The sequence below is a fragment of the Perca flavescens genome, chromosome 6 (genome assembly GCF_004354835.1).
Source record: "Perca flavescens isolate YP-PL-M2 chromosome 6, PFLA_1.0, whole genome shotgun sequence".
Classification (NCBI taxonomy): Eukaryota; Metazoa; Chordata; class Actinopteri; order Perciformes; family Percidae; genus Perca; species Perca flavescens.
In genome coordinates this window covers 19,509,889-19,536,998 of record NC_041336.1, presented here as the reverse complement: position 1 = coordinate 19,536,998, position 27,110 = coordinate 19,509,889, and the positions used below count along the sequence as shown (strand labels likewise).

The window sequence follows — 27,110 nt, the reverse complement described above, 5'->3', positions numbered from 1 at the left end:
AGTGGCCCATTTATCTTCCTGGGCTACCCGAGGCTGTGGAGAGCAGTGCTCTTGAGTAATATTTTTAACATTGTATTAGTGTGCTACAGTGAGACATGTGTCCTGGTGTCATGGACAGCGCATTGTACTACATTCTGAGGACTCTCCGCTAAGGATGGGACCACGCAGGCTGCAGTGATTTCTGTCAATCCTCCAAACATATCTGCTGTATCTGCCTGCGCACACAGCTGGACTGACAGATCCTGACAGGACGACTTTGGCAAAACGTCCTAACAGATGGGCTGTCTGTCTCTGTCTGGCCAGAGACTTGAATGTATTTGTGTACCACCCAGTCTCAACCATGTGGTTCCATCCTGCCAGACACATCAGCACTCTGCTGCAGGAACCTTGAAAAACCCCACATGTACTAGTTCAAATCTAAATACTGCAGTTGCTGTCTTTTTTTTTTTTTTTTTACATTTTAATTTTGCCTGTATGCTGTACAGACTGATAATGCAAAAATCAATCCCCATATTTTTTCCTCTTAATCATTCAGTATTGTAATATATTTAATATAAAATAAAACTTTCATCAACACATCGGTCTATGCTGAAATTTCTAATAACTTCAGATTTTACTTGTAGAGGAAAAGAAACATTACAGGTGTACTGGAAAACTGACTTTTTTATTCATTGTTTTGTATTACAATATGGTAAATTAGCAACACACTTGGGATGCACTGATCCAATACTGATCTTATTTAGGGGATAGTATTATAAAATTAAGTGTTTCCACTACCGGTAACATTCATTTAGTCATGGCAGACTCAGTTTTTGGTGCCACAGTAATCCCTGGATACGTTATCTTAAATTAAAAAAGGAGTTCAAAGATTTTAAACTTGGGACAAAAGAGAGCACTAGTATCGGATCATGCTCTGTATTGCCAAATACCCAGAAATGAGGTATCGGAATCGGGGAGAAAAGGTTGGATCGATGCATCCCTACAACACGCACCAATAAAAAATAAATACAATCTTAATCTTTGTGAGCAATCAGGTGAAACTGAATATAACTGGTGGGTACACCTGGGGCACCTTTCCCCTCAAGGGTGCAGAAGGATATTCTGTGTAATTCAATGTATCTGGCGCTACAGCTGGTGCTGTTTGTGCTTGACCAACATTTCATTGGTAAGCATATATTTCTGAATAACGATGGACCCCGTTTACTGTGGCTTAGATTTTAATAACAACCGCCGACCAAACGAGCGACTATTCGAAACACAGATCAATTTGTGCTGAAAATCACCATCAAATCACTTCCATGGACAGTTCTGCATTGAAACTGCAGTTTCTGTTGTCACATGTTTCTCAGTGGATGCTGGTTACTTGCCATTAAAGTTCAACTAGTTTTATACTTTTTTGACAGACAACTCATCCGTCATCGTACACTACAGCTCCTGCTGGAATGTGTGACATGTTGTCCGTGTTCATCACAATTGCTTGTGTGAGTGGTACCTCAGTGCCTGCAGTCTGTCTTGATGGATGGCTTTAGTTGCCATTGCTGCGTCTTCATCAAGCGATTCCCGGATGCAACTTTTCAAAGTGTCGACACCAAACCCAGTGGAGGCAGAGACAGGAACCACGTGTCTGAATGTCATGTAGTTCTTCGGTATCATGTCATCAGGCAACAGATCAGAGAACTCTGCAGGAAGGTAAAACAGCAGAATGTAAAAGCCCAGTACGTATTAATTGTCCTGTTAACATGATATACTGTAGGCAATACAAAGGGTTGTGATTCTTTTTTTTTTTTTTTTTTTTTACATTTTTCACAAAAAAACTTGCATTCAGATACATTAAAGTAAACAGTAGTAAAGAAAATTATAAAGTTAATGAATAAACCGTAAAAACCCCCATCAAATTCACCGTCTGGGTTTTGGAGTTGGTCCTTCAGCTCTGCTAATTTGTCCTCCGCATCAGGCAGGTCCATTTTGTTCACCACCAGTAAGGCCGGCTTCGATACAAGCTCCTCTTTGTACAACTCCAACTCCTTGAGGCCGTGGTGAGAGGAGGAGAAGGACAGGATGAAAAAGAAAATACATACATGGTGTGCGTGAGGTGGATGGATCAGGAGTCAAGTGAAAGAAGAACGGTAAGAAGAATAATTACAATTAGAACTTTATTGCAAAAATCATGATAAATTCTGAGTCTTTCATATTAGCATTCTCACCTTGGTAAGAAGTTGAACAGCTTCAAAGGCCGACCTGAACTGTGTTTTACTTGCCAGTTGGAAACCGCAAACATCTACCTGCAGCCAGACAAAGCACAACCACATCAAATTCCATTTTCATCAGCAGGTACAGTGGGGGAAATAAGTATTTGACCCCTTGCTGATTTTGCAGGTTTGCCCACTTACAAAGAATGCAAAAATCTACAATTTTAATCATATGTACATTCTAACAGTGAAAGACAGAATCCCAAAGAAAATTCCAGAAAATCACATCATATGAATTTATTAAAATTGATAACCATCTGATGAGGAAAAACAAGTATTTGACCCCCTGGACAAACAGCAAGTATTCTGGCTCCTACAAGCCAGTTAGTCTTTCTTTAAGACACAGCCCCAATCCGAACCAATTATCTACATCAAATATACCTGCCTCACCTCGTTACCTGTATAAAAGACACCTGTGAACACCCAAACAACCAGCATCCAACATCACTACCATGGGCAAGACCAAAGAGCTTTCTCACGGACATCAGGGACAAGATTGTTGATCTGCACAAGGCTGGGATGGGCTACAAGAGAATCGGAAAGCAACTTGGAGAGAAAAGATCAACTGTCGGTGCAGTTATCAGGAAATGGAAGAAGCACCACACCACCGCCAATCTCCCTCGGTCTGGGCCTCCACACAAGATCTTGCCTCGTGGGGTGTCCCTGATCATGCGAACGGTGAGGAATCATCCCAAAACCACAAGGGGGGGAACTGATGAATCAACTGAAGGCAGCTGGGACCACAGTTACAAAAGAAACGGTTGGTAACACACTACGCCGTCATGGATTGAAATCCTGCAGCGCACGCAAGGTCCCCCTGCTCAAGAAGAAACATGTACAGGCCCGCATGAAGTTCGCCATTCACCACCTGGACGACTCAGAAGAGGCCTGGAAGAAGGTGATGTGGTCAGATGAGACCAAAATAGAACTTTTTGGCCTCAACTCAACTCGTCGTGTTTGGAGGGCAAAGAACACAGAGTACAACCCAAAGAACACCATCCCCACCGTCAAGCATGGTGGTGGCAACATCGTGCTTTGGGGGTGCTTTTCAGCCAAGGGGACGGGACAACTCCATCGTATTGAGGGGAGGATGGACGGGGCCATGTATCGTGGAATTCTGGACCGACATCTCCTTCCCTCAGTGAGAGAGCTAAAGATGGGTCGAGGATGGGTGTTTCAGCACGACAACGACCCTAAGCACACCGCCAAAGCAACAAAAGAGTGGCTGAAGAAGAAGCACATCAAGGTTCTGGAGTGGCCTAGCCAGTCTCCAGACCTGAATCCGATTGAAAATCTTTGGAGGGAGCTTAAAATTCGAGTTGCCAGGCGACAACCTCGGAACCTGAATGATTTGGAGGCTGTCTGCAGGGAGGAGTGGGCCAACATCCCTGCCGAAATGTGCACAAACCTTGTCACCAACTATAAAAACCGTTTGACATCTGTGCTGGCCAATAATGGCTTTTCTACAAAATATTAACATGGTGTTTGTCCAGGGGGTCAAATACTTGTTTTTCCTCATCAGATGGTTATCAATTTTAATAAATTCATATGATGTGATTTTCTGGAATTTTCTTTGGGATTCTGTCTTTCACTGTTAGAATGTACATATGATTAAAATTGTAGATTTTTGCATTCTTTGTAAGTGGGCAAACCTGCAAAATCAGCAAGGGGTCAAATACTTATTTCCCCCACTGTAATTCGGACCACATTCAAACATGCAGTATACTGTATGTAGGTGTCCGCTTATGTACTTTGTCACTACGCACCACAAACAGAAGCTGCTTGGTCCTCTCCACATGTTTTAGGAACTTGTGGCCCATGCCTTTGTTTATGTGAGCTCCCTCGATCAGGCCTGGGAGATCAGCAACAGAAATCTACCAAAAATAATAAGAGCACCACTCAATGAGAGAAAACTACTAAAAAATAAACCAGTAGTCAATGGACAATACACCAACATGCCTTACCATACCTGTTTGTAATCTTTATACATCAGTTTGCCGATCTCCGGCTTCAAAGTTGTGACTGTGAAATAACAAACATTTTGGCACGTTGACCTAAAGAATTATTTAACTCAGACAGTACGGTACATGTTTGTACATGTGTGTAGTATTATGTACTCACAAGCATAGTTGGCAATCTGAGGTGTGGCATTAGACATGGCAGCCAGGAGAGAAGACTTTCCTGCATTTGGGAACCTGATTGTGAATTAGCACCAAGAAAAACACATATTCAAGTGAATCTCAGCTGAAATTAACCAATACATTCATGTTTCTCTCTGATCTTACCCAACAAGGCCTAGGTCAGCGATGAGTTTGAGGTCCAGCCTTATGTTTTTGGACTGGCCCTTACTGGGCTCAAACACAGAGTGGTAGGAGCCTCCGTGTCCTCCTTTTACCACCATGAGACGATCACCCTCAGTATTCAGGTCACCTTGGAGAGGGGGAAGGTTGAAAGAAAAAAATATGAGTTTTTACTGCAAAATCAGTAGACTATGCTACTCCCATTTGACTACTGATGATCTATGTTTTATGCCACATGATGTACTTAACCACATGAACAAAACAAAATAAGGGCTCTATTCTAAAATTGTATAATTCACTATGCTGCCCATGCATTCATATAAAATAGGGGCGGTATTATACAAAGGAAGTATGACATACCAAGTATTTTGCCATCATCAGTGGTGACTGTGATACCAACAGGTGCCAAGATCTCCTTGTCCTTCCCTCTCTCTCCCTTCAGTGCTCGGACACTGTAGATAAATTAGCATCTGTTATACAACATGTTTGAGGATCTCTGACAAACATAAATCATCAGCTGATGTCAAGAATGGGTGAATAACAGCAAATAACATTCTGATTTGGCACTTTAAATGAAACTTAAGGTTGTATATATAGAAACAAACCTGCTGTTGGCTCCTGCTCCACCTACAAAACGTTTCTGGGGGTACTTGTCCTTGATCCTCTTTAAGGTCATGTTCTTTGTAGCTACCACCCAAACATCTCCCCCGTTTCCTCCCTGTCCCCCAAGACGGGGTAGACCCATACCGCCACCACCTCCACGGACATACAGGCGGAGGTTATCCACAAAGTTTCCATACTGCAGGAGGCAGAAAATAGACATTACAGTGATGAGAATCAAAATGTATCGATGATTACATTGGGTTTGAACACTTTATGCTAAGGTTGACAAAAACAACTGCAACAGCTTAGATTGTTACCTTTGAGGGCTAAAGACATACAACTACAACTCATTGGGGTATATGATATTTTCAAAGTACTGTAGTGCTAGCATTAGCATTTTCTGGAGCTTTCCATTGTATCATGGGATTGTTTTTGACATACTGCTATTTCCAAGCTAAACATGCTTAATGTTTAACTCTCAAGCCAACATGAGCGAGGAGTCCTAAAAGTGCTATTCATTAAATCATAACCGCTACTGAGCTTGCATGCTAACAAATCCATTTGTAAGCTCAAGGAAAAGCTAGTACGTTGGGACTGTTTTGTCAAACATTAGGCGTTATGTCAGAGATGACAATAAAGTCTATTTCCAAGGCCAACAAATAGTTTTCATGCTTACAAATATATAATTGTTTTCAATGCATTTTACGCATTTAATATCACATAAAGCTGTGTAGCAAGAGCCTGCCACACAGCTAGATAGCTAACAGTTAGCTTGCCAGCCGATGTCACCATTACAATTGTTAGTAAACACACACTGTGGGATTTTTCCATTAGATTAAAATTATGTCTTACTTTCCGGAAGCATATTCTACTGAACTGGACCATCTTCAGTGGCGTCTATTGCCACGTTTTGTGTTGTTGACTGAGCTAGCGGTTAGTTGACATGTTGTATGAAGGACCGGAAGCGGTGGGTTCCTCCCAGCTTATTGGATCATAAGGGCAAAGAGGCGGGACTCCGCAAGGGTGAGTGACAGCTGCAGAGACCCTGGTCCTTTTTATTTATAAACGTGATGTTATAGCCCCTGTAAAAAAAGAAATAGTTCATGAATACTTAAGTTGAATCCCACGATAAACTACATCTTCCCTTTAGCTAATATTTTAAATATATGGCAAATTGTGCATATCAGCTACTCTATCAGAATGATTGAGCTACCAACCAAATAAAATTGCTGACATGTGAAATATCAAAATGGACTAAAGGTATGTCGTTTTGCCAGGTGCAAAATGTATGCCTATCAAAATGACTTGGTGCTTTCTTCTAGCCTGACAAGCTAGACCCACATCAAGATGTTGGCTGCAAAATAAATTTGCTGCCACTAGGGTGCGTCTAGATTTCTAGAGCTTTCTTCCCTATATAGTCTAAATGTCATTAGCATATACATAATGTTATATTGTATAGGAACTTAATGGTCCACAATGTGGAAAATTGTTTTTGGCTTCACCGTAGCATGGGCTCAAGCCCCCATAAATTTCATCTCATTAAATTTTTTTTAAATTAATTTTGGTGCCTTAAGTTAGAGTTTGTGAACTTGTCTGTTAGTGACAGAGGACAAACAATTACAGGTTCAAAGGGCTTGAAACAGGTGTAATATCCTGTGTGTCTGTCGCCGATGCTATGCACCTGTAACCCAGTCAAGGAAAGGGTTAACAGAAATGTAGTTTTGGCCAATCTGAGGTGGTTATGGTGCCACACTCCCGATCTTTGGCTGAGTCTCTATCTAATCTGTCAAAGGGAGAGCAGGAGACGGTTGTGAAGTTTAACATTGGTAGTCCCCAGAGAAGAAGAAGAAGTTGGTCATTTCATGGCGCAGATTAGAACCCAAATTGAAACGTAAGCAACTAAAACTGCTGAATGTTAGAACATTGTGTCAAATTGGTCATTTACTGTGAATTATAAAATGTCAGGTGTAGTTCCACCATAGTGTCAAAAAGGAGGGGGGTGGTGTTCACTTTTGCAAAGCACTGTATACGGCATTGCGACATAGCATGAACAAACGAGACTTTTAAAGGACATAAATATTTTTTTTACAGTTTAAAAAAAAAAGAGCGATTGGATCCTGAGCATTTGCCTACATTTAGGGTCATTGGAACCAGTAACATCCAGTTTTCCACTTGCAAAAAAGTGACCTTGTGACTGAAAGGTTGGTCCTGCCTCAAAATTACTTGATTTCACTAGGGTTATATTTGATTACAGCCCACCCAGTCATTTTTTTACCAGTTGAAATATAGGCTAGGCCACCTTTAAAGGGACAATTACAACCAGTAACATGTAGCCTACTAGATTTGGGCAATGCATTTCATAAACATAAAACTCTCCACCTAAACCCCACTCAGTCAACAGCAGAGTGTCGGCGGCGCCGTGAGGATGCTGAAAGATGCTCTGATCTTCCGGTTCTCTTCTTTCTCCGTGAACGCGCGCGCACGACTGCCGGTGCAGTGAGATGCGCATGTGACGACACAGGACCCGGTTTTTCTCTCTCTCTCTCTCTCTCTCTCTCTCTCTCTCTCTCTCTCACACACACACACACACACACACACACACACACACACACACACACACACACACACACACACTCTGACTGCCATCAAGACACAGAGAAGATCTAGCCTATACCTACCTCTGAGACGACATTTATAGGCTGTTCAGAATTGAATAAACCAGGACTACTCGAATTTAGCTGGACGGAGGTAAGTGTGTGTGTGATGACGAGAGAGAGGTTGGCTTATTATCTCATGCAGGAGCCCGGACAGTTGGATAGGTCCTCCCACCGGTGTCTGCCTATTTATACGGTTAGAAACGCAGCCGTGGGTTGTGATAACAGGACGCGACGGGGACATAGCGAGATACATCACAGTGCGGTAAGAGATCGTGTTCTTGGCCGATTGTTGAGGATGCCCGTGAGTGTTTGTTTGACCTAAATTATGCAATGATGGTGACATAGCCGCTTGTCGCATGTGCTCATTGTGCCTTATTGGATGCAGGCTGTAAGGGACCGCTGCTCTGAGTCAGGAGTTTATGGTGGGAGGTTTGAGCCCATTGAGGATAAAGTATGATGGTGTAGCAGACGGCTACATCACACACACACACACACACACACACACACACACACACACACACACACACACACACACACACACACACACACACACACACACACACACACACACACACACACACACACAGGCTTTCTGTGACTGTTTCACTGGACAGGACCTCTCCCTCTGATTCTCTCTGTGTGTTGTTCTGTCTGCGGTCCTAGTCACCTCATCATACTCACTGCTCCCAGCATTCCTCATTCAAACACGCACACACACGCACACACACGCTGGTTTGAAGTTAACTCAATTTTGCTGCATTCAAATGAGCTCAAGTTGCAAACATGAGGCTGTAGTGGTAGGCCTGTGACAATCAAACATACCTTTTAAAACAGAGCCTGTACTAAGTCAGAAAAAAAGAGCAATCTTGATTGAAACGCATTGATATTTTCAAGTATAGTTTCCACATTAATGATAAAAGGCTTTTATTATTCCATTGACCATTGATTAAGTTTAATTTGTTTTCCATATATTCCCCACAATACTCAGTACACTATTCTAGAAAAGGATGGTCCATCATCTCTACACATGCTGCACACGTGGCACCGTGAAGGCAGTAAGCCAGTACAACAAACAAAAAACCAGCAACAATAATAAAGTCAGCGTTTCTTTTTTTGTCACATTTTACAGTGAATTGTGTTTTACTCTCAAGCAGTTTGGATGATCTGCAATGTAACTGTGTTTTACTTTTGTATTAAATGGAGATTAATTAATTGTAAAAAACAAACAAAACAACAACAGTATAGGCTAAATAAAGCACACACTTATGCTCATTATTTTCTCCTGTATTTGTCACCATAATATCATCAGTGTTGTTGGATAATGTACTATTTATCTGTCAAAGGTACTTGATGCAAAAACAGTAATTAGTACAGAATTAAGAGATACCAGATAATAATAATGTACGAGCTGCATGTTCAGGGGACTAAATAACAACCTAAACAGACACTACATACTACTCTGTGTTTAAATAATCTTGGTTGTTGCTGATTAACACATGGGATACAGTTAAAAAGCTCAAAAAAAGCTAGTATTTGGACCTTATAGTTGGGATTGTTTTGTGATACATACTGTTTTTCATGCTGTTTATTGGTGGAAAATGTGGACAAATAACAAATAATCTTAAATTAGAATATGTTGTTGTTGGTACTCACTGATTTAAAAGGTGTGCAAAGTGAAAGTTCAAGCAAAAAAACAAACAAGAAATGGTTCTGACTGTAAACACTAAACACAAAGACAACTGGTTACAGACAGGTCAGACAGGGGGAGGGAGGGAGGGGTGCACGTGAAATGAGGCGGACTCTATTGGCAGCAGGGAGACATGGGGGATTTAAGGGAAGTGAGCCAGAGTTTTGGGCTATAAGACAAAAGTGGTGTGGGCATTGTTTTGGTTAGTATGAAACTGGGACAAGTGGGCACTGCTTGCTGTGGCTAGTGGGTAATGTTTTGGCGGGAGTGCCCGTGAGTTTGTGTGTGATGGTGGTGGTGGGTGGGTATGAGAAGAGGAGGAGCTCTGTCATGATGCCAGGACCACATTCTCATCCTGCTGCTGTTGAAAGGGGCAGTAAGGACATAAACAGGTCCAGTGGGATTAGGTCCCACTCAGAGAAGTGATCAGGGGGGATTTACTGCCCAGTGGGCACACAATGGCACTGTCGCGTTACACACTACACATGCTCAACGGCAACGTTTCACAACAGACCCAAGCCTATATAAATCCGATTAGAACTCCCTTTTGTTTAGGAAGCGGCACTGGGGTTAACACAGGCTAGCCATGCCGCGGGCCATGTTTGATAGGACAGGGGGTGTGTGGACATTGGCGGGACGGCAAAGAGAAAAGCTGGGGGCATGTTGTGTTTTGGCGGGGTGTTTCCACGTGTGTGAAGCCCCAGACAAACAGGGAGGCCAGTGGCTGTGTGTGGGAGCACAATAACAGGATGAATAACATTTTTTTCCCCCCCGGTTAGTGCGTGTGAGTCAGCTGATGATGGTGGATGGAGACAGGATCTAAGCTAACATGAGACAACAACAACATTGGCAGACACAAAGACAGCAAGCCGGTTTGAACCTGTTCAAATAATCTGACCCATAAACATGGAGGCAGTTGGGGGGGACAAAGCACAAACGAGCCTCTGCTTTTACTAGAGTATCAAATGGACAGCTACAGAAATGTCAGGAACTTTCTTCTCATTTCTATCGTTCCTCCTCAGTGTCGGCTCTGGCCCAGGCTGCAGCCATGCCTCTTCTGGAAGAGACCACTCTGCCACAAGATCAGCCACCCACTGTCCCTGTGGTCATCATAGGTAAACATTTTGCTCCTAACCTCCCAACCTTGAATGGTTTCACATTGTTACTCCAACTTGGCCCAAATCCTGCACACATACAATCTTAAAGGTGTCTTTCTCAATCTAACTTTTGTCTCATAATGCTGTGTGCTCCTTTGTGATGCTGATCCACCATTTCCCAAACTTGGGGTGGTTTTTAGGAAATGGCCCATCAGGTATCTGTCTGTCCTACCTGCTGAGTGGACACAAGCCCTACCTAGATACAGCAACTGTTCACCCGAACCCAATAATATACAGGAAACTGCAGGAGACAAAGCACCTATCCATCACTGAACAGGTAAAAACATCTAGGAATTCCTTGCACATGTACACATGATCACATTCACTCAGGTGTGTCATGATGGGGACTTTTTTTTGCAGGATCTGGAATATTTGAGTGAAGGTCTTGAGGGGAGGTCAAGGAACCCTGTGGCTGTGCTTTTTGATACACTTCTGCACCCCAATGCTGACTTTGGCTACGAGTTCCCCCCTGTCCTTCAGTGGCGTAGGGACAAGCAGCACCACATCCCTCATCTGGTGCTGGGGAGGGCAACGCCTGGAGGTGCTTGGCATGTAAGATACAAGGTTTAGTCTGCCACACCTTTGTAATTATTCGTATTTTATGTTAATCGTTTGGTTCTCTGAAATTGCACTCTCCTCTTCTTTCATCAGGCAATGGAAGGCTCCATGCTGACTATTAGTCTTGGCATCTGGATGGAGCTTCCAGGGGTTAACTACAGGGACTTGACCAACGGGAAACGCAGGTATTAAGAGAGGTTGACAGCAGCAAAGACATGGCTAAAGTCTTGGTTTATTTCTGTGCTACCTCTTTCCTAATTGTCCCTCTCTTCTCTCTAGGGATGCCACCAGTGACAGAGCCACCCCAGAAGAGATCTCATCCTATTACCGTAACTATGTGAAGCTTAAGGGCCTCCAAAAGAATTTTGTTGACAACACCTACGTGACCTCTGTCCAGAAACTCTACCGGGGGCACGAGGGAGGTCTGGAAAATGGGCACACTGATCAAGGAGATGGAGGGGTGGGAGATGGTGGGAATGAAGGCTTTGAGGGAAATGGAGTTGAGTGTCTAAACAATGGAGGAGGGGGGGCTCTCTGGGAAGTAAGGGGATACCAGCAGGTGCAGAACGACACTCATGTGCCCTTCTCTTTGTTTGCTGAGAACGTAGTTCTGGCCACCGGTGCATCTGATTCACCGGTTCGATTAGGTGCAGAGGGTGAGGACCTACCATTTGTATTCCACAGCATCTCCGATCTGGGCTTGGCGGTCAGCCGTAGAAAACTGGATATGAACTCCGATCCGGTTTTGATCGTAGGTGCTGGTTTAAGTGCTGCAGATGCAGTTCTGTGCGCTTGTAACAGCAACATCAGAGTGCTGCATGTCTTTCGTAAGAGCGTAGACGACCCAGAACTTATATTCAAACAGCTGCCCAAGACCTTGTACCCAGAGTACCACAAAGTCTACAACATGATGTGCTCTCAAACCTACACAAATGTGGCTCCCTCCTCTGCTTTAAACAGACCCCAGGCAGTAAGTATCGCCTCTTCAGTATGTGCCAAGATGTGCCCAAAGCCCCAACTTGCTGCAAGTAACATGGCTGGTAATACCAATGTCAGCCTGTTTCCTGACTACACTAGTTTCCCCGAACACTGCGTGGTGTCCTTCCAGTCTGACATGAAGTGTTTGTTGCAGGGGAACAACTCCCTCAAGGCCTTCAAGATCTCCATGGCCCTAGTGCTGATTGGGACCAACCCAAACTTGTTTTTTCTGAAGGGGCAGGGCCAGTACCTGGGTCAGGATCCAACAAAACCCATCTCCTGCACGCAGAACCCGATTGACATCCACCCCTACACTTTTGAGTGTACCAAGGAGCCAGGTCTGTTTGCAATGGGCCCGCTGGTGGGAGACAACTTTGTTCGCTTTTTGAAGGGTGGTGCTTTAGGCATTGCCTCGTGTCTGCTGAAGAGACTCAAGAAGAAAGGGAAGCTCATCAGCAATGAAGAGAATAACTTTATTTGAAAACATGATTAAGAAAAGAGCCGTACACGTTGGTCGTAGAGCAGATTTCAAGCACTCCTACCAACTCATGTAAAAGATGAAGGGGAAAACAAGAGTTTGTTTTAATCATTTAGGCAGTGTTTTCTCATCAAAGCTAAGGCATTTTTACAACTTTCTGAGACTGAAAAGAAAATGGATGTACACTAATTAGTTTCTAAAGAAACAAAACACAGCTTTCAAAAATCTTGTTTGACTCCATAAGAAGTCCCCAGAAGTCCAAGCTACCATGTGCCAATGTTTTCTAGTCAATCTGTACCTCACAACTGAATGGGACCTTATTTTCATCAGGGTTATTTATTCGTTCACCATGTGTCTTTCAATCCATTTACTAACAACCGTTTAAATTGGTGTCATATCATATCACACTTTAAGTCGTATTTCAGCTTTTAGTTGTACAACCGGGAGTGGTGAGTGTTAGTTATAGTGGACGCACACAAGATTTATCTTGGAATGTGTAAACCAACAAGTTCATGGCTAAGCAATCTTGATGTTCCTGATTATTCTGAGCCTGCCTTTTTAACTTCAGAGGATTCTTTGTTTAGCTGCTATTGTAGGTAGTTGGAGCCATATACATAAAAGAAAGAAAAGTCTTTAAAATCTGAACTGTTGCTTTGGTTATAGTGCGACTGAAAGGCTTTCTTGGATCACGACTGGCAGACCATGCTCTGATAGGCAAGAAGTCGGTTTGATTGCATTCAGGCTCGATTGCCTATCCTGTCCTGGGTAGCCCGGATGTTGCTATGTGAATTATTTCATCTTGAATTTTTGGATCTGAATTTGAGCAACCTGAATCAATCTTTTTGAAATTTGGAAACTTGAATTTTTGGATCTGATGATTTGTGATCATTGAAAAAATATATATTTAAATTCAGCTTTTGAAATTGCAAATCAAAAAAATTCATATTTTAATTTCAAAGAGGTAAATTCAGAACAAATTCAGATACATGACTTTCAAATTAATATAATTCAATATTACATATTCAGTGGCTGTTAAAATTCAAATAATTATGTCTCTTATTTGCTTCCATATTCTTTGCAAATAATTTCACTTGCAGATCTGAATGTATTCTTGGACACCAATTGCTACGTTTGAATTCCTGGCAAAAGATATGGTAATTAAAGGATCATTCTGGTGTTTAACATTTTCTTCTTTTTTATTAATTTCCAGTATGGACAACTTCAGAAGAACGGTAAACATCTTGGCAGATTTTATTTTTGTTTAGATTTACATTCAAAACAGTAACACCAATAATGATGCTTTTTATTTTATTATTTTCCAGAAAGATAGTGAACTTTCTCCATTTGGCAGCCAACTTTCCATTCTGAGACTTGTAAACTTTTCATCAAATCAACCCATTCTTTAGACAAAATAAACATGGGCATGGTGTTTACCAAGATGGATCTCTAGCGGTACAAGAAAGAATATAAAATAGGATAAAACAAGAAATACCAGTATGGTCCTTTAAACTTAACAACTGCCAATTACATCATGACAAAAATATAGTGAAAACGTAACACTATTCTTGCCATAGCAATACATTTATTTAAACGCAACAATTACAACACTTTGTGCACATTTTCTTGTTCTTTTCGCCAGTCACACATGAAGAGAACAGGCTTTCAAAAAAAAGAACAGAAAAGCACACTTGCAGAAAACCCATTTTTACAATCATACAATCTAAATAATTTTATATTTTTAGCAAACCAAATCTTAGTATCCTCTTTGTATTTTTTATAATTACATAGTGCCATTTTTAGCATGTTGTGGTTATCTTCATGAAGGCTAATATCTAAGCTCCATCTTAGAACTATTCAATCTACCTGACTGGGCAATATGTAAATTACTTATTGTCTATGACCGTAGCCATATCATGTTTCTCTTAATAGTGTGAAACATGGCACACAGCTTTGTTTACTTAACACTACATAGGAATTGCCAAGTCAGACTTCTTCCATAACTATTTCTGAAATACACCAAAGCAGGTGATTTCCTAAACATGATCAATATGAGGACTTACATTTTTTTCCACATCGCCAAACTCTACATGTGTGTATATAAAAAATTCTTCTTCCATTTTTTAATACGGCTTCGAAGCAAACAGCCAATATTGTTTTGTTAAGTGTCAAATAAGAGAGCGGAGCAATCTATTTTTCATTTTTACTGTAGTTTCTTTCATCAATCACTGTCTGCAAGAGTGTGATGCCATATGCATAATTTGTTTTGTGTGCTGCACAACTCATGGTTTGTTTATTGTGATGTGACACTTTGATCCCTGTGTAGGGAATTTTTTCTTCCGCCTCCTTCAATACAATATGGTAGTCAGTGTTGGGGGTAATTACTAAAATAAAACGCTACTGTAGTCACATTACTTTTTCCACTAACAAAGTTAATAGTTTAACAAATTACTGTATAAGTTTTAGTAATCCTATTGAGCTAGTGGAAATGTTATTACTTGTGTTAAATATTGAACTTTAGCAGAATTATGCCTTGATGCTTTTTTCACTGACTTCTGAATATTGTTTTGATATGAATATTAATTATATAATAATAATTATAATAATGATCCATTGCCTAGCAGCAGCTGCTGTGAGCAGAAGACATAAACGTGCTATAAGAACAGATGTGGAAAGAGTACATTTAAGGACTGCAGAGACTTGGTGACTTAAAAGTCGAGATAACTCGTATTATTGGTTTGAATTTACTTAAAAAGGAAAAAAAAAATATATGACCCTGGGCACATCAGGTTGGACACAACTGTCCACCGCTTTCAATTCCGAGAGCAATCGGCTTGCTTAATTAAGCACCAACAGGTTTATTGTGTGTCCATCCATTACTTTACATTTTAGTACAGATTTGTATGAATTTTAGAAAGCAACTTGCAAGTACTCCGTATAATAAGCAAAATAATCCCATTGCAATTTAAGAAAAAGAACTGTGTTTAAACTTCCACAATACATGCTGAATATGAATGGACAGATGGGCTTCAACTATCTGCACAGAAAGGCCCATAAATGTTTTGGCATGATGACAGTTTCAGATCTGTAAAAGTGCCTGCAGGCTCATCGCAGATGAAGATTAAGAAACAGCAACTTCAATCCCTCTAAGTTTCTAGTTCAGCTAAAACCAGGAAACAAATTTGGTCTTAACTTTAAAAACAAGGAATAGCTGCTTTCAGCATGTAGAGTTGAAATGCTCTCTTGTACAATTGAAGAATTTTTAATGTTTTGTATGCTACATTTTTTATTATTGACAAATAAAACTTTGAGAGAAATCTCTGAACATGACTGTTTTCTTACATTGCTCGCTGCCAGTGGCTTAATTAGTGACATTTATAGATAGATAGGCACAGGTAGAACAGCAATACAAAACTATGACAAACATTTCTGAACATTTTAGCAGTTATGAAGCATTATAGCTGAAATACAGATATCAGGAGTTATCTGTTGAATTATTTCTGGGGTCATTTTTATACGCTGTTGTTGGAGTTTGACATACTTCCTGTGCCTTTTGAAATTAATTCCCTCTGTACGACGTCAAGATAAAGGCATTTCATCTCCTCCTGGTTAGTTTGGTGGGATTGTACCTAAAGACACACACAGAGAAGATTTCATCTCATAGGTCTGTCCATGTCAGGATGGGCTTTTAACACCCCTCATGGATCATTCCTTAATGTCCTTAGAGGCATTTTGAACAAACAATAAAAACAGACCAAATTAAGCGCTGTAAAACGGGGACAGTGTTTGAACAGCTCAAAGCAAACAGGCTTCCTATAAACCACGTCTGGAAACTTGGTTTAGACCTACCAAAAAATACCGGATTGTTTTCTTAGCAGCAGAGTCTGTTCCCCAGATACGCATGACTGGCTAAGCATGAATCAGTGATCAAACAGCTCAGCCATCACTCACACTCACACTCACACACACACACACACACACACACACACACACACACACACACACACACACACACACACACACACACACACACACACACTTTTCTGCTTAGTCAAAGAAAACACGGCAGTGCCAGCTTACATCACCTCTGTTACCCTGGCAACCACTGTGACGAAAGAAGGACTAAGTTCTGATTGGTTAAACTGAAGCTACAGTGGCCCCATATCCATAATTCTTAATTATATAATGTCTGCATCTGATTATAATGACAGAGGCTGTACGGGCAGCATCTTTATTTTAGATTTTGACCACCTTGACTTGCATGTATACTAAGTGAGGGACCAAGCAAGTCTACTAGTCCAAGAGTCACAGTGTAAATTTAGGATTTAACCCAAATGCCAATTTCCGATAGAAACAAATCGCTTAGTTGACAATGGAAAGTATTGTAGCTCTCTCGCCTTCCGTGAGGTCTAAATCAGAAAGGATGCAACTGACGGAGACAAAAGAGGAAACATTTATACCTGTCTGGCCAAACAATAAACACAAAAAGGGGGCAAAGTAACATCCAATACATTACACATAAAGTAACAGTATAACAGTAACTGCAGAAAGTTTCGCAGTTTAATCCACAATATTGTTTTGTATTATTTTATACCGAATTCATAACAAATAACACACATGACCTAAGAAAACAATTTATGCTATTGAATGACAATTGCTTTTCGGGATTTTATTCAGATATTAATTGAACCCGCGGCCGCTGCGGCAAGGACTGAGCATCAAGTGACTGTTTGTCTCATCTGTGTTTTCTCTCTTAATGTCTTAACTCAGTTTCAGATTGGGTCTAATATTTTGGTCACATGAGAACCTCTACTGATGATATGGGATGACCAATTACCTGGCCTATACTATATGAGTAAGTCATGCCGAGGGTTGTCTCTTTTTCAAGACACCGGTAACGAACGAGACCGTAACTAAAGCAGAAGGAAGGTCTCAAATCATTACTATTGATTAATAAAATCAGTAGATTAAATGGCTTGGCTTTTCTTTACATACCAGAAAAATGGTTTTAGAGGGGCTGAGTTAAGGGGGTAACAAAGTTACTACACATTCTACAGAAAATGAAATCCAGTTTCTCACCTAAAGAGGTCATCTCCAACACTCTCGTCCCGTCTGCTCTGACGCTCTTCCTGAAACAAACACAGACTCAAATCATGAATGCGCTCAGGGAGATCACAGACAGATAAGAGAGATAGAGTAACAATAGTACCTCCGCTGCATCTTTCAGCCATTCATCCAGATCAGAGTGTTTGCCCCTGTTGTGAACCAGTAGATCAGATCCTCCGATGATGTGGGATGAGCCCATGGCACCTGGCACACGGATCTATTACACAAGGACATTTATATGAAAATTAAAATGATTCTGTACATGAGGCAAATGTTGTCGGAACTTTGTGATGGGGATTAAAGTTGATTTTGACCCTACTGTATGTATCCCGCCATTGAAGACAGTGTTTTCATCAGGGCATACAGTACATGATCATCTCTTAAACTTACTAAAAAAATGGACACGTGTCTTGCAAATAATGGAAATTTTATGAAGAAAAAGAATCACTCACTGGTGTGTTTGGAGTGGAAAACAGTTCATTTTAAAAAGGAAATTAAAAAAGCTCTTGTCCACTGGTATTGATATGAAAATGAAATTGTCTGCTTTTTTTTTTTTTTTTTTTTTTTTTTAAACTACATGGATGAGGGGATATTTTTCCTTTTTAAAATTTCAATTGTTTTCACTTAAGAGGTGAGCTGTATAATCAGTGGAGGACAAAATGTTGTCCTCCAGTGTTGGCACACATGCAACTACAACTGAATAAAACACAACAGAGCCTCTTAGGAGTTTTATAATTTGTAAATACATTTTATAAAGTGCTGTTCCTAAATTTCAAATGAGGCTCTACTGTGTGTTTCTGTTATGTAAGTTGCATTGTAGTCTGACCTTGCGGAAACATTTAAAGTTCTTTGCGGAGTCGTTGCTCTGCATCCTCTGTGGTTTGGTTTTGGGAGGTGCAGTCACAGTGAGAGATCTAAACTCCACCAACACCAGCTTTTTAGGAAGGCCATCATCAATCTTTGACTCCTGCAAAACAGCACATTAATAAGTTAACATTTGTCTGATGGACAGTTACTGTTCTTTCTAGCAAAGAATAATGTTGTAGACTCTATAAAAACACAACTAAAGTGATTTAAACAACAATAACATGGTGTTCAGGTGTTCAGTGTCTCCGGTGAATCCTGAATGGTTTTCAATGCCATGTCATGTAGCTGACAAATACTGGATTTATGGGACCCAATACCAATATGAATATTTAAGAGTAAGTAGGGCTGGGCAATATGGAGTAAATCAGATATCATGATATTCTTGACCAAATTCCTCGATATCGATATTGTGGCAATATTCTAGGGTTGAAAATTGGTGCTTTAACAAAATATCTTCACACTTAGATTTTAGATAAATAATCATCAGTAATGTGGACATAATGTCTAAGTGGGGAAAAGGCAAATAATAAAACAGCTAGAACAGTCTGGTAAGTTCAGAAAAGTACATCACTTTACTGTAATGCAGCCTTTAAAACCAGGAAAAGACAACACTTTGTCATATCACGATATTACGATATCCAAAATCTAAGACGATATCTAGTCTCATATCACAATATCGATATATATAAGAGTAAGAGAATCTGATAACAATACATCATCTGATGTCTGCTTTTCTAACATAAATGCATAACATAATTAAACATTTTTAATAAGGATCTTTTGAAATTGTTTAATAATAATAATAATATTATTATGTGGTTTCAGATTACACTGCATATGGGAGATTTTATGTTTTAACACGGCACAATAAATACACCGGATTAGTTCTTGGATGTGAGTAAACACTGAGCCAACGTGAATCTAACAATCTTTGACTGGTGAATTGCAGCCATAGGAAATAGTAGGTGCTTGTATTGACTCTGATGTGTCCAGTGGTTCCTATCTGTCCCAAACTTTAGACTAATAATTTTGACAAATAAATAAAGCTAGATAATAAAGCATCTAGGTGCAGCTAGAAATGGAGCTTATTCAAAAGGGAGAAAGAGAGAGAAAGATTTTTCACAGAACTTACTTGGACCTCCTGTTTGATTGTAACTGGTTTCGGAGGGGTCTTAGTCTCTTCTTTAGGCTGGCAAATATCAACACTGAGTAGTTCTAAATCCTACAGGAATAAAAAGGGTGACAAATGTGCAGTAACAGTGAAACATCATTATCTATAAAGCTCAGTGTGTGCGGAGACAGTTTTAAATTATTTTCTTTAAATTAGTGCTGCACAAAAGAACACTGACAGCAAATCCTCTGTCCTCACCTCAATGAAAGATGCCTCGTCATCGTCAAAAGGCGGTATGTCTTGACTTGTACTGGCAGATGACACCTCTGCAGGTTTGCTGGACTCATGATTATTTGTCCTGTATTCTGAAGGATGAACCTGCTCTGTCTTGATGGAGACAATACGCTGTTCAGATGTTTGGTTCTTATGGGAACCTGACCCTTTCTCCAGGCCCCCCTGTGGCCTCTGGTTCTTTCCATTTTCTTCTGGGGGGAGCCGTTGCCTCTTGCTTGAAGACGGAGCCTCCAAAGTATTTAATCCTTGTTTCTGTTCAGTTGAACTGGGCATTATTAGCTGTGCTTGCTGGCCTTGATTACTTGCAGGTTGCTCATCAAAGAAGTCCATATCCTCAGACATAAGAGACTCCAGTTCATCCAGCTGTATCTCGGCTTCCATCTCCTTCCTCTTTCTACTCCGTGGCTCCTCGTGGACAGTGTGGGAGACCTTGTCTGACTGCCCTACAAAAAGATCAGCTGTGGACCCCAGTGGATTTTGGGATGCTGCTGCAGGGACTCTGTCTAAACGTGAGTATGTTTCTTTAGACGTAGCTGAAGTGTTTGGTGCCTGTATGCTGATGGCTGATTCCAGTACAGGCCGTTTTGGCTCTGACATGACAGCCGAGAGTTCATCCTCCAAAGGCCTTGATGACAGGACGAAACAAAGAAAAAGGTAAGGAATAGACTTTCAACTTATATTATTGCCAGGTGATGGTATGTAAATTGTCATTGGGTAAAGGAGTTGTAGTTAGTGCACTAACATGCAACACCACTGATAAAGTCCTATATCCCGTTTTAAGGAGAAGATGTTTACCTCTTCTTGTTGACGGTTTGAAAGAAACTGGTCAGAGCGGATTGTTTCTGTGGGGAAGCTTGTGCAGAGAGTTTCGGAGGAGACTGCTTCTGTAGAAATGTCTTCATGCCACCGCTGGCCCTGGGAAGGGATGGCTGGGACCTAATGCCACTACTACCTGCGTCTGAAACTGCAAAAACACGGATTGATTGGTTACAGCATACAGGCACTAAGCTGATGTTCCTATCATGAGTGCCTTAAAGTGATAGTTTGCTCACTTGCTGAGAGGATTGATACCACTCTCATATCTGTCCCCTACGCCTGCTGTGCGTAAGCTTAGCTTAGCATAAAGACTGGAAACAGGGGGAAACTGCTAGCCTGGCTCTGTACCAAAGTACCAAAATCAGCCGACAAGCATACTCCTAAAGCTTGATTTATGGTTGTGCGGAGGGTCCACACAGAGCTTTCGCCGTAGCCTATGTAAGTGGCCTGAAGTTTATATTTGTGAGTTGGTGTGTGCGTCAATCTCTTTGAGAGAATAGCAGGGCCGGCGTGTGTGTGTGTGTGTGTGTGGGGGGGTGTGTGGTAGAGTGAGTGAGAGAGTGACGTTAGCTTCCGAGCGAGTACCGACTCTAGAGGCATAGTGAGGGAAACAAAGTGTCTCCTCTGTTCTTTCTGACCATCGTGGGAAATCTGTAGCAGGAAAAGTTAACCCTCTCCTTGATTTCATGTTGTTTATGGAGAAGGAGAACCAGGAAACAAATAGGGGGAAATGCAACGTTACCTAGCCACGGCTGAGTGACGTGTAATTACATTTTTCGGGAGGTGCACTTCAGGCCACGGCATAGATTTTACGCAGAAGCATAAATCATGCTTAAGGCTCAATAATATATATTATGTTAATATATGTTATATGATTTGTAACAGCACAAAAAACTATTTAAAATTTACTACAAATAATGTATATTGTTGAACAATAAAAGAAGGAGGTCTAGAAACTGCGTCTGTTTAAGTGACCTACTTATTAACCATTACAATTGAGAAGAAATGATTTGTCCATACAGCAAAGCTCCATGTTGTGTTGCACAGAAAAATATAATATGTTTCACACAGATTAAAAAAAAAAAAAAAAAAAAAAACACTGAACTAATTTTGGATGGTATTTGTATGTCTCAGACATTAGGTATCAGAATCAGTATCAAGAAAGAAAAAGACAGATCGGTGCATTCCTAATTCAATCTAGCAGCTACCTGTCGGTTTGGACTCAGGCTTCTCCCTCTGTGAGGCCGTGTTCTCTACAGTGTTGAACGAGGAGCTCATTGTATCAGCCACGATGCACTGAGTGGTCGTCTTCAGAGCTACGGGTTTGGATCCACGGAGCTGACTGCCGTTATGGTTTTGCTTGTTCTCAGGAGTCTCCCCTACGGCTGTCAGCCCTGTTCCTTTACATAGCTCTGTCCTGATAAATAAGTACAATTACACACATCAGACAGGCTTTCTCGATCAAACAGACAAATGAAAAGTTTGGACAACTTTCACACATAACAGATGTGTGTCTGAGTGATTGTCGGTACCCTTGTGATGGCTCTGTGTTAACTGCATACGCTGTGATGTTCTGAGATGCTGCAGCTAACACAGTCTCATCCACCGTCACGCTCTGTGATAGCGAAGCCCTTGGGATTCTGGGTCCCACTTTTGGTGCTGAATCTAAAACAAAGATAGAAACAAAAATCAAAGAAAAATTATATATAAGGAAGAAAACTGAAAGAATAAAGACTGCAATCAGTGCTTTTCTGGCAGGTTACCCACCTGAGTCTGGTGTTAGACTGGATGGATTGCAGTACATGTCACAGGAAGCATAGATGGCAGCCAAACCAATTTCAGACTCTGTGATGACTCTGAGGCCTTTTCTGTGTCAGCGGAAAAAGAGAGAGCGTTTGGAAGTGTTCACAAATCATCACTTTGACAAATAAATTGCCAAACACACTCAGAAAAACAGAAGTTTGTGCAAACCTTTTAACAATGCTGTTCGCAGAGTTCGCCCACTCTGTAGTAGAGGAAGGAAGCAGAATTTGGGAGCTGCTTGTTGTAACATCGATCACACAGCTCTGTGGAGACTCCAGCAGGTCCCTGGGCAGAGAGCCCTCCTCCAGTAGCTGGCTCCGGCCACCTCCAAAACTCAGTGCTGCACTCAGGCGCTTGAGCTGCAAACAACATAAAAAGGCAGGAATTACATAATCATGTACAGCAGATCAGAGAGACAGGAGGGACTGTGTGTCTTCTGACAATAACATTCTTATATTTCCCCTCATCGGAGTCTAATTGAAGGCTCAAACCTTTGAGCAATCCATAAATATTTTAGTTATTGTAAAAGCATTTCTTCCGGAGGATATTTTATAAGGCGGTTGTACTCATGTACTTTTTTGTATAGCACCTTTCATACAAGAAATGCAGCACACAGTGCTTTACAATAAGGGAAAATAGACATATAATGAATATAAGAAAACAGGGGAAGAATGCCATAATTAATGGCAAATAAGATGGAAAATAAAAACCCACTTGATAATAATAATAAAAATAATATGAAATAGAATACATAAGATAATTAGCATGCACATATAGATCAATAAACACTGCAGCAGCATCTAAAGGTCTCTATTCTCTTCAACTCTCTTATTTTCTGTCCTTTTCTTGGAGTGGAGGAGAGTATTTTGCCTTGAGCTCACTCTTTACTAATCAGCGCCCAGGTCTCTGAGGTTATAAATGAACACGACAGAACCTACTTTTTGACAGACGCAGACTCACCACCGGTCTTGATTACATCGAAATAAGCATTTATCAAATACTAGCTATCAGCAGAAAGGTTTGCTGGTTTCAAAACCTGCACATGCCCGATGGCGCATGTGACCTCATCTGGAGGTTCTTAAGGAAAGACATATCCATTAAATGCTTAAAATATTAGTCAATTCATTAATCTGTTTTAATTGCAACTTCCATTTTAATTGCACTCTGGTAAATTATAATGGACTTACTTGTCCGGGGCAGAGAAGAAACCGTGAGATAGATACATTAATTCTACATTTCTAATCGGTTGTGAAAATAGGCTCTCCACTGGAGCAGTGAGTCCCCCAGAGGATCTCCGGCTGCCGACTGCCTGGCAAGCGATGTTCAGCTGATAAACAAGACCATGTGACTTTCCATCACTTCCGAAGCTAATGACAGAAAAACAAGCAGGGGGATGGACAGTTATACAGCCTATAACAAGTGCTCATTTCTATAACTCTCTGTGTGGTGTTATCCTTGACTAAGGAGGACAACTGCCGAGCAATTATAACTGATCAGCTGAAACCCTCCTATTCTGTGACCTAAGGGTTTGCAGAGCATGAAAACAATATTAGCTCATCACAAAGAAAGAAGTAGACATACTTGTTTGGCATTGAGGAATATGAAGGTCTTCCCGGTGAAAAGCTGTTTGCGAATTGGAATCACTCCAAGGTTAACATCCTCTCTTCTCAAGCTGGGCTCATCGATCTCAGGGATGAAACTTAAAAACAATGACCAGCACAGATAGAAGGATAATGTTTGGTTCAGTGTGGCCTCTGATGTTCAGTTCATCCTCAGTGTGAATGTGTATACATGAGGATGGATTGTTTTTTTTACCTCTCGGCTTTAGGAGGGGGTAATTTTTGCTGAGCGGCTTTGCTGAGCTCTAAGAAAAACTCTGGCTTCACGATGGGACGACAGCACAGCAGAGCAGAAATAGTCTAATTAGGAAGAACATTAAACACATATTCAGGGAGGGACAAACCTATCACATGTATCCACCTAATGAGAATACAAAAGTCTGGTCCTCCTGACCTTGATGGTGACTTTAGCAGACTGCATGGCCAGGTGGGTGCAGTCCTGAGTCCAGCTGTTGACCAGCTTTCCCCCCAAAGCCAGCAGGGCCTGAGAGAGCAACGCCTTGCCATCATTGTCCAAACATGACGAACACACCACTGGCTTCTGATGGTCCACACTAATATGAAGATGTGACAACGAAGGAGATTCATAATGCAACATGAAATTCATATTAGCTGCATTTAGCATTTTCTGAATTTGGGGGAAATGAATCTAGGTGTGAGTGCATTTAAAAGTAAAAGATGATTCCAGACTTAGTGATCACAAATCTGTGATATAAAACATTACTAGCCAGGTCTTGTTTTAGTTGCTTACCTGAATTTGCTGTGAAAAACCCCAAACGTGACATTGTCTCCTGACTTCAGGTTCACCGGTGTGTTCTCTGTCAAGCGCTGGTTGTTGACAAATGAACCGTACTTGGAGGTGTCTTTTAGAGTCAGGGACTAGGAATAAAATTCAGTCAGTCAGTCAAACTTCCTTCCTTCCTACATCTTCCTGTTCAATTATTCATGGCTCAATGATAAACCCACCCTTTCTATTGCAGTCCATTTGACATTTACAATTTTTTTGGTCCTGTTGTACAGTTTTGCATAAGGAATAAACTTGCAGATAGAACTCAGTAGGATTCTATCTTTTCATCTTGATATAAATTCAGGCTACAGAGAAATACAGGCTTCTGTATGTTATATATTGATTAGACTGTCCAATACATTTGCAAAAACACAATATAAAATTCTATTGATTGTGGTATTGCACATAATCATGAACATACAGTAGCCCTGACATGGAAGATATTGTACATATGATGCACTGCAGATTCTGTTAAACACATTCAGTCCATTAAATGATGAAATATATACTGCAGAACAGTTCGGTCACTCACGTGGTCAGTAGCAGTCAGATGCGCGTGAGCCCTGCTGATGGACTGGTCGTTGGGTAAGAGGATGTCACAGTTCTTGCGCCCCACCACATACTCTTTACTGGAGAGGAGATAGTGGGTCTCACCTGTGTGTGACAGGAAGCAAGGTATGGACCTTCTCTAATGTAAAAATCACAATAACTAGGGGTTTTACAAACTTGTCTATTTACATTAAGTGCATGTGACTTGTTTTATGTGTGCCAATCCATAATTATGTGTCGGGTCGGCTAAGATTAGTTGTTAAAATCCTGCTCCTCCTCGAGCAAGACACTAAAGCCCAAATTGCTCTTCATGTGCCTCGCTCGGTTAAGAACAGTTCATTTTCTACTTTTAGCGTTAATTGTTTTTTATCATAACGTTACGCACTCTGTAACACAGCTAACGTTAACAGGCGTTAACTTTAACCCGCAAGTTGTGTGTAAAGCTAGCGTCACAATGTCAGCCACGACCATAAAAAAGTTACCTCCAGCCTCCAGGGGTGTCAGTATCCACATTTTACTGCTTATTGTTGCCTTTTCATATATGTTCAACCCACCAGTAAGTCAGAAGTAAGGCAACATTTTAAGACAATTTATAACGACTATCAACAAGGTGGACTCAGCGCGCCACCGTGTGACGTACAAACTATGCGCCGCTACTCTATTTTCAAAATAAAAGTCTTAACCTTCAGTCATTAAGGCTTGGTAAATCTACAGTAGGCTATATGGTCTTGCAAAGCGAGACAAGTAAATCTATGTTGAATCTATAACAAATTAGAGCAAATTTATTTTATTAAATATTAATAATCGAGTTAAAGTAAAAGTAATATTGTACATTGGCTTGGTCATGATGTCCCTTAATACTCACTGGTGCTCTACAAGAGGAAATAAATAACCATTTTAAGGAGGAAAAGTGGTGGAAAGTAGACTACATTTACTCCAAGTACTGTAGGCTGCCTACCTACTATAATTTTAGGTACTTGCACTTTACTTGAGTATTTCCAGTTTCTGCTACTTTATACTTCTACTCCACTACAACTCAGAGGCAAATATTGTACTTTTTACTCCACTACATTTGATAACTTTAGTTACTTTGCAGATTCAGAATAATAATACAAAATATAATTAACAAATGATTATGATGTACTATTTTTGGTTTAGATAAGTCTTGATCCCCGGTTGGAATTCACAAATGGATGCAGCAATAATTATAATACGATAATATAAAATTCATTATTCTGAAATTTGACATTTTTAACACTTTAACATAAAGCTCTGTTTAATTTCTGAATTTGAACGAACCTGTTTTTGAGTTAAACAGGTTATGACCAGCTGGAATAACTACTGAAAATTAGTACATTCAAATCATTTTGAGGTAATTGCGATAAATCCCTAACCCTGCAGATTCACTGTAATTTCGGTGTAAAATGACTTTCGGTTTTGATGCTCTGAATTCCACATAGACTGACATGAAGTCTTTCATGTGTTTATTACAGA

General features: G+C 40.7%; 3 protein-coding genes across 5 annotated transcripts; 1 reads left to right on the top strand and 2 right to left on the bottom strand.

Moving 5' to 3' along the window:
* Positions 1-645: 645 nt before the first annotated feature.
* Positions 646-6,153, bottom strand: gtpbp10 (GTP-binding protein 10 (putative)). The gene is made up of 10 exons (XM_028579681.1): positions 6,005-6,153; positions 5,155-5,348; positions 4,910-5,001; positions 4,535-4,679; positions 4,371-4,444; positions 4,219-4,271; positions 4,016-4,123; positions 2,205-2,282; positions 1,901-2,024; positions 646-1,679 (listed from the first exon to the last, which is right to left on the bottom strand). The coding sequence occupies exons 1-10, from the start codon at positions 6,035-6,037 to the stop codon at positions 1,468-1,470; spliced, it is 1,113 nt and encodes a 370-aa protein (XP_028435482.1). The 5' UTR covers positions 6,038-6,153; the 3' UTR covers positions 646-1,467.
* Positions 6,154-7,801: 1,648 nt separating this feature from the next.
* Positions 7,802-15,927, top strand: osgin2 (oxidative stress induced growth inhibitor family member 2). Of its 3 annotated transcripts, XM_028579677.1 has the most exons (7): positions 7,927-8,071; positions 10,276-10,368; positions 10,519-10,611; positions 10,794-10,930; positions 11,014-11,205; positions 11,305-11,396; positions 11,491-15,926. In XM_028579677.1, exons 2-7 carry the CDS (start codon positions 10,326-10,328, stop codon positions 12,668-12,670), a joined length of 1,737 nt encoding a protein of 578 aa, XP_028435478.1. In that variant the 5' UTR covers positions 7,927-8,071; positions 10,276-10,325; the 3' UTR covers positions 12,671-15,926. The 3 variants fall into 3 exon arrangements, with proteins under 3 accessions (XP_028435480.1, XP_028435478.1, XP_028435479.1); XM_028579679.1 differs by lacking the exons at positions 7,927-8,071; positions 10,276-10,368 and adding an exon at positions 7,802-7,900 and having other exon boundaries at positions 11,491-15,927; XM_028579678.1 differs by lacking the exon at positions 10,276-10,368 and having other exon boundaries at positions 7,928-8,071.
* Positions 13,896-26,286, bottom strand: nbn (nibrin). Its single transcript, XM_028579676.1, has 17 exons — positions 26,099-26,286; positions 25,600-25,721; positions 25,032-25,159; positions 24,675-24,834; positions 24,477-24,580; positions 24,243-24,360; positions 22,830-23,020; positions 22,626-22,726; positions 22,391-22,523; positions 22,067-22,275; positions 20,838-21,006; positions 20,007-20,667; positions 19,770-19,859; positions 18,597-18,737; positions 17,874-17,987; positions 17,744-17,793; positions 13,896-16,293 (listed from the first exon to the last, which is right to left on the bottom strand). The coding sequence occupies exons 1-17, from the start codon at positions 26,127-26,129 to the stop codon at positions 16,260-16,262; spliced, it is 2,556 nt and encodes an 851-aa protein (XP_028435477.1). The 5' UTR covers positions 26,130-26,286; the 3' UTR covers positions 13,896-16,259.
* Between the last annotated feature and the right edge of the window lie 824 nt (positions 26,287-27,110).